Source organism: Cervus elaphus, chromosome 5 (genome assembly GCF_910594005.1).
Source record: "Cervus elaphus chromosome 5, mCerEla1.1, whole genome shotgun sequence".
In the NCBI taxonomy this organism is placed as follows: domain Eukaryota; kingdom Metazoa; phylum Chordata; class Mammalia; order Artiodactyla; family Cervidae; genus Cervus; species Cervus elaphus.
Window position 1 is genome coordinate 116,961,946 of NC_057819.1, and position 13,182 is coordinate 116,975,127.

Consider the following 13,182-nt stretch of genomic DNA (forward strand, 5'->3'; position numbering starts at 1 on the left):
TTTGTATACAAGTTTACTCAGAGGACAAGCACTTATTGAGTGGTCTTTGCACAGTTCAGACCTCAGGATGTCACTGCTCCCTCCCATCCCCCTTAAAGACCCATTCAGGATGTCCCACAGCCCTCAGGATAAAGTCCAGCCTCTCGCAGCTTGCAGGGCCCTCCCCGATTGGCCCCTGCTCTTTTCAGCCTTGTCTCCTAGTTTCTCTCCCCTCCTTTCATCTCCAGGTCTTGACTCTGTTCTTCCCGCAGTGTACCCACCACCCTCCCTGCCCCACCCAGTCTACCCCTGCCTAATTCCTAATTATCCTTGAAGTCACATCTTTTTTTTCTTTTTATGCAGGATCTTAGTTCCCTGACCAGGGATCGAACCTGTGCCCACTGCAGTGGAAGCACGGAATCTTAACCACTGGACCACCAGGAACATCCCTGAGGTCACATCTTTAGATGTTTCTTCCGAGAGGTCTTTCCTCCATCTCCTCCTCATCCCCCCATACTTCACTATTGCAGACTTTCATGATGCTGAGTGGCAAATGCCGGCTTGCTTTGTTTCTTTGGACCCCATGATGACAAGGACCTGCATCCATGTCATTCACCAACTCCCCCCGAGCAGGCACTGTCTAGGATTCCGAGAACAGATGGTGAAGGCGCACATGGCGGCACCTGGTGCAGGCAGGACCTGGTAGCCAGCCTGAACGAAATGATCTGGCCTTGAGACTATTGTCAGCTGGTGGGGAGGACCACCTGTATCTTCTCAGTGAGATCATCTTGGGGAAAAATGATAAAAGGGTTCTGAAGTTAAAAAAAAGGGGCGGTATAAACTCAAAACAAGATAGGGAAAATTGATTAGCACCTACTCAAGACTAGAGTAGGGATCTGTGGTATTTCCCAGGGGTCTGGCCCTTGGCTTGTTAGCCTCAAAAAATTATTCATGGCAAGGAAGTGAAAGTGGATTGACTTCTAGTTAATTAATTCACAAGGGCTACTTTATGGATTAACCAAAAAGCCAGTTTCTAAACTAGGGGGAAAAAATACAGCCTTTCTCCCAAGGAAACCTTCTCTTGAGAGCAGCTTATAAATAGGAGTCAACCAGATTCTTCCCTGCTGTGACCCCATTGTTGCCTGTTGTTTGCAGTCTTTGACCCTTAGCACATTGGTTACAGCTTGTTTCTTGACTATTTCCCCAGAAGATGGTATGTCTTGTGAGGCCAGGGACCTTTTCCCAGCCCTGTCCTAGAGCATGATGTCCAACCGGTGTTCAGTGAATGTGCCAGGCGAGAGGTAGATGGTCAGTTGTAATGGTGGTGTCCTTGGCTCACAGCCAGATGCAGCCGTTTCCACCACACCTGCCCCACGGATCCATCCCTGGAAGGGTCCACAATTGCCTGTTACATGTTAGAGTGGTGTGTTTGGGTCAGGAGTCTGACCATCAGTAAAAGCTTGAGCTGAATGACAAGAATGTTCAGAGCCCTGTGCTGGGAGCCATGGACTCAGTGGGTCCTCTGTAAAGGCTCCTTTTTTTTTTTTTAATTTTTGTTTTCTCTTTTTTTGTTGTTTTTAATTGGAGAATAATCGCTTTACAATGTTGTGTTGGTTTCTGCCATACAACAGCACGAACCAGCCATTAGAGCTGTATATATCCCCTCCCTCTTAAGCCTCCCTCCCCCACCCCCATGCCACCTCTGCAGGTTGTTACAGAGCTCCGAGCAGGGCTCCCCGTGTTACACAGCGGCCTCCCGCTAGCTAGCTGTCTGTTTTACACGTGGTAGTGTACATACGTCAGTGCTGCTCGCTCTCTTCAAAGACCCCATTTTTTTTCAAAATTTTATTTGTTTATTGCTGTGCTGAGTCTTCATCGCTGCACGAGGGCTTTCTCTAGCTGCAGCGAGCCAGGGCTAGTCTCTAGGTGTGGTGCGCAGGTTCTCATCGCAGCGGCTTCTCTTGTTGCAGAGCACGGGCTCTAGAGTGTGGGCTCAGTAGTTGTGGCGCACAGGCTTAATTGCTCCACAGCGTGTGACATCTTCCCGGACCAGCGATGGGACACATGTTCCCTGCGTTGGCAGGTGAACTCTTAACCACTGGACCACCAGGGACGTCCTGAAGACTCCATTTTTAAAGTGTATTAAACATTGCCTTCTTCTGAGTTGTGAACATGAATGAATACGCTCTGAACTGTAGAAACTACCAGGGCCAAGTAATTCCAGGCTGAAATGATGTGGCTGATGTGTCCGAGTTCTGTCAGATAGGCTTGGTTTGGCTGGGGTTAGGAATTGGGGCTCTGTCTTCTCAGCATCCCCTGCACCCCATGTCTATCCTGGGTGGGGAATGTCGTGTCAGGGGGTGACTTCCCAGCAGTGTGGTGTAGACTCAGTGATTCAGCCCAGAGGCGCTCACAGGGCTCTGTAAACACCATGGGCCCGAGTTGGCAGCTGCAGTTAACTGGCCTCTGTCGGTGAAGGCCCAGGCTGGCAGGGCCCAGAGAGAGCCCAGCGCCTGGACACCCTTGTCCAGCTCAGGAATGGGCCGGGTACATTGTCACTACTGTTGATACAAAAGCTGCCTTGTTGCAACTCCTTATAAATCCATCCAGGTCTATGGGCCTGGGCCAGAGCCATGACAACACTCTATACCAGCTGGGAGGCAGGAAGCCAAGTTAGTCAAGATACATGTTTGTCATTTAGTAACCGAAGGGAGATTTAAAAGAAGGTCCAAGACACCCACCACCTTGGCTCCCAGGATTATTCTGAAGTTTGGCCACGAATTGGCCCTCAGTTAGGGGCCAAGGGTAGCCAGAGAGACAGTCTGCCATTGCCAAGAAGAGAGTGTTCTCCGGATGGAGGGCTCCTGGGGACAGTAGGAATTTGCTGAGGTCAGTTTTTGAGCTGAGTCCCTTCCCTCCCCAAGAAAGCCAAGGGTGAAGCTCATGGCTGTGCTCTACTTGCAGGAGAAGTTGTGAACACGCACGGACCCGTGGAGCCTGACAAAGACAACATCCGCCAGGAGCCCTACACGCTACCCCAGGGCTTCACCTGGGACGCCTTGGACCTGGGGGACCGTGGTGTGGTGAGTAGGCCTGGGCTGACCACCAGCGTGGACAGGGCGCCACGTTCACTGAGAGCCCAGCTAAGATGGCTTCTCCTCGGGCCTTCCTCGAGGCCTCTTCTAAGAAGAGCCGAGCCAAGCAGGGCTAGCAGATCCCTCCCATCTGTTGTCTCTGGGATCTGCCCACGACTCTGCCTGAATAGCACACAGAGTCTCTGGCGCACTGAGAGTTAACCCCTGCAGCTAGCTCCCCAAGACGGATACCTTTTCTTCATGCTTTCATTTTCCTTGATCATCCGCTCATTCAGTCCCTTGTCTTACCAATGGAGTGGTCTCTTACTTGGATGACATTCTTGGCCTGCCACACTTCCTGTGTTTAAGTCTGCCCCTCTACTCCTGGTGACTCAGTTTCCTCTTAAGCACTAAATTGCTTGTTCCAGGAGTCCCTGCTGTGCCCGGATGAAAAGGATTTGTGGGATTAAATAGAGTTTTCGGTAGTTTGCCTTGTCCCAAACAGCTTGGAGCCCCAGGGTATTGGCGTTGGTCCCCCCCTCTGGCAGAATACTTCTAAGGCGGCCCCTCTTCTCTCTGCAGCTGAAAGAACTCTACACTCTCTTGAATGAGAACTATGTGGAAGATGATGACAACATGTTCCGATTTGATTATTCTCCAGAATTTCTTTTGTGGTGAGTTGTAAGGACTTTCCTACGGTTCTGAGGCCACAGAGCAGAAAAACAAGGCACCAGATTGCTCATCCCTCCTAAGTGCCAACCTTTTAATGGCAAATCGGTGTGTGATTTTTGAGACTTGTTTCCAGTGGAGCTCAGAATTGAAACCTTATTTAAGGCACAGTGACTGGGTGAGAAATTCCTTTATGGAATTGGTACCCAGAAGAAAAAATCATCTGTTGTATGATGACTTTAGGTAAGAAGGGAGGGAGGGATGAGACCTGCTAAGATTTAAAAGAATAGAGGGTCATTTTCATCCTATTTCCTGAGCATGCTCGGTTGTATGAAAATGGCCTTGCCTGGCTGAGCAAGGTCCCCTTCCCGGCCTCATTTAATATCCAGGGAGGTAGGGCATGAGGCTGGCAAAGAGGGGACCTGCCTGAAGGGGGAGGGAAAGGAAGACCGCCCGAGTGCAAGGCGGGGAGGAGATGGAGCCCAGAGCTCCAGAGGCTCCACAGCCGGCTCCTGACCACGGGACCCACTGGATTTGGAGCCAAGGAGGCCGGGGCTCCGGCTCAGGCTGTCAGAGTGAGTGAGCACCAAGAAACTGGATCAGCATGAAGTCTTCAGTGTGACAGCCCTGGCTTGGGTAAATAGGCCAAATGGCCTGAGCAGCGAAAAAGGGCTGTGACTTGGTCCCACTGGTGTTCAGGAGGGTCTGGCCTGAAAGCGGATTTCAGAGAATTGAGCCATTCCCTCCCCAGGGAGGTGGTAGCATGAGGTTAGAGCCAGACTCGGTAGTGGGGCCAGACAGTCTGCCCAGCCCGCTGGCAGGCAGCCCCGTGCCCACAGCCCCTGTCTCTCTTCCAGGGCTCTCCGGCCGCCTGGCTGGCTCCCCCAGTGGCACTGTGGGGTTCGAGTGGTCTCGAGTCGGAAACTGGTTGGGTTCATCAGCGCCATCCCGGCAAACATCCACATCTACGACGCGTAAGCACCAGCGCCACCCCCACCCCGTGTCCCCACTGTCTGCTCGGCCTCGGAAGGTGGGGGAAAAACATACACATACCTTCCATAGAAGCAGGAGGGCAGTTCCCCTGAAGGGAGGGAACTTGGGTCCTGGGAATAGAAATTCATAATAGGAACTGCCTGTCTTGCTCTGAATTGTTGCTGGGGCTCTCGTCTGTGACCTGGGCTGGAAGGGGTCCACCCTGAGGGCCGACCCACTCCCTGACCAGCTCCGTGTTGGCTCTTGTGCCAGTCATGCATTGCCATGCTCGAGCCACTGAGAAGTGGGCTGGTGTGACTCACATCCACATCGCGGGGCCTTCCGGCTCTGCTCTTCGTGTCTTTGGAAATGTCAAAACCATCTGTCTACCACAGCCTTCTGGGCTTGGGGGAGTCAAAACCCCTGAAATCATAGAATAGCCCTTGACTTCTGTGGGGTTCCTAATGGCTGAAGATGGGGCTCCCTCAGCCTGCTCTGCAGGCTTCACCAGGAAGATGCTGGTGGTGCCTTAAATAAAGGCGTTTGCTTGAGTCCCACTTACCTTTGGAAGTGGAGTCTATGATGAGGAGAGAGCGGGCTCCTTGCCTGGTGCAGCAGAGCAGGGCGGCGGGAGGGCGTTCCAGTCCTGGCTGCTGAGCACAGGTGGGGCCAGAACACGAACCTGTGCTGAGGGCCCCGCTCCCTACATGGGGCTCCTGTGCTTGAAGGCATGGCCTCGCCTGTTAAAAGCCTCAGCCCTGGGTTTTCTCCTGACTCTGCAGAGAGAAGAAGATGGTAGAGATCAACTTCCTGTGTGTCCACAAGAAGCTGCGCTCCAAGAGAGTGGCTCCAGTCCTGATCCGTGAGATAACCCGGCGGGTTCACCTGGAGGGCATCTTCCAAGCTGTTTACACTGCCGGGGTGGTGTTACCAAAGCCTGTCGGCACCTGCAGGTAAAAACCTCTTCTTGGAAAGGTTCTCGAAATGGTGGCGTGCCCACTTTAGTTGGGGAGCTTGTGTCACCGTGAGTCACAGCTCAGCCTCTCAGCTCAGTGCATGGCCGAGAGCACCCGCTGCTCTGGTGTCTGAAAAGGTGGGTGGTGGTGCCCACAGGAGCCAGGTGGGGCACACGGGGAGTGAAGGGGAGCCTAGGAATGACGGCCTGCACAGTGCATGCCCTGTCCAAAGGGGTCAGGCTTTCTTAGCTCCTTCTGATTCCTGCCACGTGGAAATGGCAGGGGGTCAGTCTGCTGGGGTTTTGTTTTAAAGGATGAGCCCAAATCTGGTTCTTTATGGTAAATGGCCTATAGTTTTAAATGATTGGCTCAGTTCTGAATATTATGTGGGCCAAAGAGAGCATGTCTCATCTCTGTGTGAACCAAGCAAAACCTCTGCCTTCGAAAGTTCTTTGGAACAATTGAGTACGCTCTGCCTTAAGAACTTCTAAAGTGAAAACATCAGTTAGGTGCCAAAGAAGAGGGAGGCAGAGGCTGGATGTTCAGAGAACCTCAGGTCTTTTCCACTGACTTGATTCCCCGAGTGAAGACTACTGTCTCAAGACAACTGCTGGTACGGAGGAGGGACTTGTGAACTTGAGAAAGAAATTATGGGAAGAGCTGCGACCGCTCTGCACTCACTGTGGCGGGGTGGTAGAGCTCCGGGGTGAGGCCGGCTCAAGTGGGGCCTGGCGGCTCTCTCACGCCACCTGCCGGCCGTCTGGAGAGGTCCTCTTAGTGTGACTTGCCACGGCCCTCTGAGGACAGGAGGTCTGTGTCCCCGCAGGTACTGGCATCGGTCCCTTAATCCCCGGAAGCTGATTGAAGTCAAGTTCTCCCACTTGAGCAGAAATATGACCATGCAGCGCACCATGAAGCTCTACCGACTGCCAGAGGCCAGTGGGGCCCCGGGTTCTGGGCAGGAGCCGGAGGGAGGGAGGGAGGCTGGGAGAGCCTGGCAGGGCCTGGGGCAGGAGCAGGGGGCTCTCTTACCAGAAAAGCAGCCCAGCTCACAGTTTCCGGATTCCTAGCCTTTCCCTTTCTGTCCTTCTCTTATCTGTAGTGAGGGTTTTATTTTAGTTGGACTTCCTGTTTTCCTGAGCCTGCACCTGGACTCGCTTCTCTGCCGTCTGTTGGCAGACTCAGAGAACACCTAGTCTGTGATCTCAGCCTAAGGGAAGCACAGTGGAGAGAGGAATCCACTTGCTGTACTGCAGCGCATCCCAGGACCAGTGTGAACGAGCCACAGGGTGTCTGTTGCTCCCTCAGCCGAGTCAGGTGGAGGGTGGGTGACTGAGCCTGCAAGGGGAGCTGAGATTTCCAGGCTCCGTCCTCCTGCCCAGATGTTGCTGCTGAAGGACTGGGCAGGTTCAGTGAGCTGGTTTTCAACTCTGGGCCTTGGTTTGCCAGTGAGATGGATGCTCCTGGGTCTAAAGTCCTTTCTGTTCCCTCAGAGCCCCTCCAGGCAGGGTCAGTACAGTCAGTGGGTGCCTGCTGACCTGAGGGCTGACCCACCCCTGGCCAGGGGTCATCAGTGTCTAGTTGGGAGGGCCCGCTGCAGCACAGTTAGGCACTGCCCAAGAAAGCAGACTAGGGAGCCACGATGAGTGTCCCCTCCTTTCCATTCTCATGATAGACTGGTCCTGCCTGCTAGGCAGACAGAGAGGGTTCTTTTCAGTGGTGTTGCAGCCAGGAGAATGTCTCTGGATCTCTGCCTGTGGGGAAGAACCCCAGCAGGGCTGCTTTTTCAGTCCAGGATTTGAGGTGTCACTGTGAGCGGTGTCATATAGAAATAAGGTCAGTGAGTGTTCCCCAGCGGCATCAGGTTTAGCAAGGAATTTTAACAGCTGGAGTTTCTGAAGGTGCAGTTTTAAAAGCAATTCCTGTTCCCCTGAAACTACTGTACTCCAACTGTACTCCAGTATAAGCTTAAAAATAAAGCAGGTCTTACACTGGGAAGCGGTTGTGTCAGGCAGGGGCTGAGGTATATAAACCTGTTGTTATTTAGTCACGAAGTTGTGTCCCAACTCTTTTCTGACTCCATAGATTATAGCGTGCCAGGCTCCTCTGTCCATGAGATTTCCCAGGCGAGAATATTGGAGTGGGTTGCCATTTTCTTCTCCAGGGGTCGGCATTGAACCCTGTCCTCCTGCATTGGCAGGCGGATTCTTTACCACTGAGCCACCAGGGAAGCCCCATATAAAGCTACTCCACCCCATTTTTAGATTTGGCTGACCTCACCTCAGACGGTAAAGAATATACCTGCAATGCAGGAGACCCAGTTTCCATCCCTGGGTCGGGAAGATCCCCTGGAGAAAGGAATGGCTACCCACTCAGTATTCTTGCTTGGAGAATGGGCAGAAGAGCCTGGCAGGCTACAGTACATGGGATTGCAGAGTTGGACACTATTGAGTGACTAACACTTTCATTTTTTTCACCTTTGTGTATTAAGCCCTTGGGGATGTTCCCTCAGCCACAGTATTTATTCCCGAGCATCACGTGGCTTCTTTTCCACTGAAGCATTTTCTAAGGAGAAGCAGCTATGGAGTGGGATTCTGGCAGGAGATTAAGTCCTGGGAATTTAATGCTTTTCTTCTGAATTTAACTGGCATCCTTGTCCTGTGAGAGGTGCTACTGGTACAACGGTGTCCTAGTAGACATCCCTAAGTGGGCATCCAGTGAAGACTCTGCTGGGCCCCCAGGGTTCCATGGTGCCTGTGGCTGGGTGCCTGTCTGTGAAGTGCTCTAAGTCAGTAGGAGATGAAGCAGTGCAGAAAGAGATGAGCTGCAGTTGAGTGGGAGAAGGTTATGAGGCTCAAAGGTGGGGAGCTAAGAAAGCCTTTGGGAGGCCTAGGAGCAGCTCTGGGCTGGACCCACCTCGGCACATCCATGCGTTGGCCAGGGCTTCTCCATCACGGCACCATTGACACTTTGGGTCGGGTAATTGTTGGTCAAGGAGACCGCCCTGTATGTTGCAGAATGTTTACCAGCATCCCTGGTTTCTCCATGCCAGTAGCCACCCTCCCCCTAGTGTGACAACCAAAAACATCTCCAAATATGGTCAGAGGTCCCCAGGGAGGCAAAATCGCTCCTGTTGAGCGCTCCTGGGCTAGAGAGACAGCCGATCACAGCTACTGCAGCCACTGGTTCTGAGGGCGGCTGGACTTGGGCTCTGCTGGGGCGTTTGGAGCAGGCAGGGCTGTGATGGGCTGTGTTTTCTTAGGAAGCCGGCCTGGGCCATGTGGATAAGAGATTGATGCAACAGCCTTAGCCAAGGATGGCAGGCTTAACCAGCAGGGAGAGGGCCAGATTCACTGTGAGGGCGGGACTTGTGCTTGCGGACGTGGATGGGGTGAGAGGGAGCTGCCTAAGATGATCGAGGAGGCTCTCTTGAGGGCCTGCGGGGATAGACTCAGGGTCAGGGTAGGAAGGGAGACAGCATGAGATTTTCGGTTCGTGTAGGACTTGAAAGGGAGCCAGGGCGCTCATGGTCAGCACATCTCATGCTCTCTGGTTTCTTTCTTCCAGACTCCCAAGACAGCTGGGCTGCGACCAATGGAAAAAAAGGACATTCCAGTAGTGCACCAGCTCCTCAGCCGGTACCTGAAGCAGTTCCACCTCACGCCTGTCATGAGCCAGGAGGAGGTGGAACACTGGTTCTACCCCCAGGAGAATATCATCGACACTTTTGTGGTGGAGGTGAGTGGGGACACGTGTTCTGGGCCTTTGCCCCACGGACAGGGAGGCGTTCTCCCTCAGTGATGGGTACCCCCAGGCTCGGTAACCGAAGAGCAGTTGACCAGAGAGTTGGCACCCTAGACTTCCCGGACCACCTCTGCTTGGTCTGCACTAAAGGCAGGAAGTTGTAGCTTGCATTTGCTAAAAAGAGCTCTTCTGGACCTGGCGTGAGCCCTTCATCTCTCCTTCCCCGCTGGTGACCCTGAGCAGAGAGAGCTGAGCCCCGCTTGGTCGGGTGAGCTCTGCTTGGTCTGGAGCTGTGGACGTTGGAGGGGCCATGAGCTGTGAGCAGGCCCTGGAGCTGCAGGCAGGGAAGGAGTGCGGCAGAGTCAGCCCCCGGCCCAGCCTGGGTTTTCCTCCCAGCTCTGTCCTCAGGTTCCCTCTTGATGTGCTTTCTCTCTGCGTATCCTGTTTCAGTTTCCACCCATTCATCTGGAGGGGCAGAGCTGCCTGAGGGTGGCGAAGGGCAATGGGAACACTGTGTTCCCAGGCTGCACGGTCCCTGTGCTGGTGTGACCCTGCCTTCTTCATTGTCTTCCCATCAGAATGCAAACGGGGAGGTGACCGATTTCCTGAGCTTTTATACACTTCCGTCCACCATCATGAACCACCCGACCCACAAGAGTCTGAAGGCTGCTTACTCTTTCTACAATGTTCACACTCAGACCCCTCTCCTAGACCTCATGAGCGACGCCCTTGTTCTCGCCAAAATGGTGAGGAGCCGACCAGAGGGGTGGGGCGGTGCTGAGCACGGCTCGCAGTAGCTGCTTCTGGGCAGGGAGCTTCAAGGCCTCCTTGCCCTCCTGCTTCACTCTGGGAGCAGCCCAGCAGTTTCCAGCCAGCAGCTCAAAAACTAGGAGGGAGCAAGGAGTGTCCACACCAGGTGAAGGCATTGAACTCCTGATTTATTTCAATGAGTTTTATTCTCACGGGAGGTGCTGCCAAGGATCATGAATAGCCAGGCCTGCACGGGGAGGTGAGGGATTCTCCTTACTACCTCCCCAGCGTGGGAATGGGGAGATTGGTGGTGTCTGTTGTGGTGAGTCATCAGAGCCGCTGGCTGGAGAGCATGGCGGGGAGGGGCCCAGGTTTCTGTTTCACCTGAGAGGTCACCCGGCAGCCCTGCCCCATGGGGTCTACCTGCGCTTGGCCTGACCCACTGTGCGCCGGCCGCCAGTGACCATCCAGTCCCTGATCGGGTCTGTCACAGCCTCAGAGAAGCATGTCACATGTCATAAAGTCCCTCGGTGCACCAAGGCCTGGGACTTGGGGCATCAGGCGGTGAGGGAGCAGTGAGGCTTGTGGGAGTCACCTTCTCTCAGGAAAAGGTTCAGGGCTTGGTCTCCAGAGAGGACTGTGGAAGTTACAAGCATGTGTCAGGGAAGCGTAGCAAGAAGCAATGGGAGCGGCAGCCTGGACCCCGGGTGCACACACGTGTCCTCTGGGGGACGCTGCGGAGAGGCCAGGTAGGGTGACACTGGTGTGTCACGAGAACTGCCACTGGAGAGCAGGGCACTGCCTGGAGTCTGGGTGTCCACAGAAGCAGCAGGCGCCTCTGAAGGCGGATCGCTGCCCTGGCCGCCTGCCCGCGGGGCAGTTCTGATACGACAGAAGAAAGAGGGCAGGAAGGTGAGGCGGTGTCCACCCGTCCTCACCTGTCCTTGTTTCTCCCTGCTGTCCCGCAGAAAGGGTTTGATGTGTTCAATGCACTGGATCTCATGGAGAACAAAACCTTCCTGGAGAAGCTCAAGTTCGGCATTGGGGATGGCAACCTACAGTATTACCTGTACAATTGGAAGTGCCCCAGCATGGGGGCGGAGAAGGTATGTACGTCTGGGCAGCGCCCCCACGGCGCTCCCTGGCAGCTGGGCCCACGGCGGGCTGGCCTGGGTCAGGTGTTGGCATCTGTAATAGAAGCAGGGCCTCGGGTCTGGGATCCAGCATCAGTCTGGGCCCTGGAAGAGTCCCCTCCCTCTGGTGGCCACGCGAGCAGGGGCAGTGTTCCCCTTTGAGCAGCAGGTGTGAGGGTGGCAGAGGGCACAGGCCCTTGAGCCACACGGAAGTGGGAAGGTTGTTTCCAGCCCCTCCTCCCAGCAGGTGAGCGGCCCCATCCAGTGGGACAGGGCTTTGGGACTGTCCCAGGACACTGGCCAGTCACATGCCCGTGGTCTGCCAGGAAGGGAGAGTCTGACTCGAGGGGCTGCCGCCCTCGCCCCATCATGGCCCTTCCTCCACCAGCTCCAGAGGGCAGCTCAGGGCCAGGGGAATCCGACACTTAGAGGGTACCTGAGGGATGAACTGGAGTGCGGCCTAGTGCCCACCCAGTGTTCCTCAGGGTGCCGCAGATAAAGGCTCTGATGTCTGAAGCATCAGGTAGAGGTCGAGTGAGCCCAGGGCTCACTGGAGTCTGCTCAGTCAGCACAGTGGTGCCCTGCAGACTCTTTCACTGGACCTTCAGGACTGGATGGGGAGTGGGGGAGTCCAGACAGCTGTTCCCTCAACTCTGCCTCTCCGCTCTTGGCTCTCCTAGGTTGGGCTGGTGTTACAGTAACCAATTGCCAGTGAGATTCTGGATAAAGCCACTGAGAATTACCAGGAAATGGAGCCCCACCACTTGTTGGTCCAATTTTCACAAACGTGAGAATCCCTGGCAAGGGGAGAGGAACTGAACCGGCTTTACAGACCGCCACTGAACTTGATGATTGCGTTGCAATGGCGTAGGCTGCGAGGTGTCATCTCTGGCCGTGTCTGGTCTCCCTGTTTTCCAATTAATCGCATCGTTATGCAGCCACGATCAAGGGAATGTAACTGCTGAAAACTAGCTCGTGATTGGCATATTATGGAGTTAACGGGTGAATAATAAAAGTATATATATATATATTATATATATATATATAAATATTTTAAATATCTTTCATGTTCCAAATGTACAAGGATGTTTGGTCTCTAATGAAAAACTGAATCCAGATCATTCCTCAAAATTCGACTCTTTAAGGCCAGTGCCCGACAAACACATATCGGTACAATTGAATTGTTTCCTTCTGAAAGCAGGCATGGACTTTTCTCAGGGGAGCAGGAGAAAGAGGATGTGGGAGGCTTACCCAGTCCCCCTTCTGAATCAGCTGGGTTGATTGGCTTGGTGATGGCAGCGTCGGGTGGAGGGCTGTGCAGGGCTTTGGGGAGGGCTTGGCACTCTCTGGGAAGAGAAGGTGGAGTCCTGGCTGGGGCAGACCCAACTCCGAGGTGCTCCTGCAGGGACCGAACCTTTTCTGCGTCCTGAACCTGCACAGCAGGGGAGACCTGTGAAAGCACGTTTCATGAATCCAGTTCCCTCTTCCTGTCCTCTTGGCCTGCTCCCTGTAGGAAGTCATCCTGCCAACAACTGACTTTTACATCCAGGCTCTCTAGCCAACTGTTGCCAATCTTATATGACAGGGATAAGTCCTGTGAGATTGTTTTTCCACTGCCTGGGGTGACTGGCAGTATGAAGGGGACCTTTGACCTCCTTGTATAGCATCTGGAACCTTGTGGAGACTATGTCAGTGCAGGCCCTGCCTAGCTCATCTTAGAGCAAAGAACCAGGACCCTGATGCCCCCAGGATTGGTTGGGCAAGGATGGTGTGGGGCTGATACCCAGACCTCGGCCTCCAGCCCTGGGTCCAGCCCATTAGCCATCTCTGCTCCTTTCCAAGACACACAGCCTGCAGGTCATGGCAGGGAGTGGTGGTGAGATGCCAGTCTGCATTTGGCAACAG

The 13,182-nt window shown here is 54.1% G+C and overlaps 1 protein-coding gene across 1 annotated transcript in view; it reads left to right on the forward strand.

Annotated features, from left to right (window-relative positions):
• NMT1 (N-myristoyltransferase 1) overlaps positions 1–12,306 on the forward strand; it is a 29,772-nt gene extending 17,466 nt beyond the window's left edge. The window contains exons 4-12 of the mRNA XM_043904867.1: positions 2,944–3,062; positions 3,636–3,727; positions 4,580–4,696; positions 5,477–5,647; positions 6,477–6,585; positions 9,218–9,388; positions 9,973–10,140; positions 11,113–11,250; positions 11,958–12,306. Coding sequence (XP_043760802.1) covers positions 2,944–3,062; positions 3,636–3,727; positions 4,580–4,696; positions 5,477–5,647; positions 6,477–6,585; positions 9,218–9,388; positions 9,973–10,140; positions 11,113–11,250; positions 11,958–11,978 — 1,106 coding nt within the window. The 3' untranslated portion in view covers positions 11,979–12,306. The remainder of the gene's footprint in view (positions 1–2,943; positions 3,063–3,635; positions 3,728–4,579; positions 4,697–5,476; positions 5,648–6,476; positions 6,586–9,217; positions 9,389–9,972; positions 10,141–11,112; positions 11,251–11,957) is intronic.
• Positions 12,307–13,182: the final 876 nt, after the last annotated feature.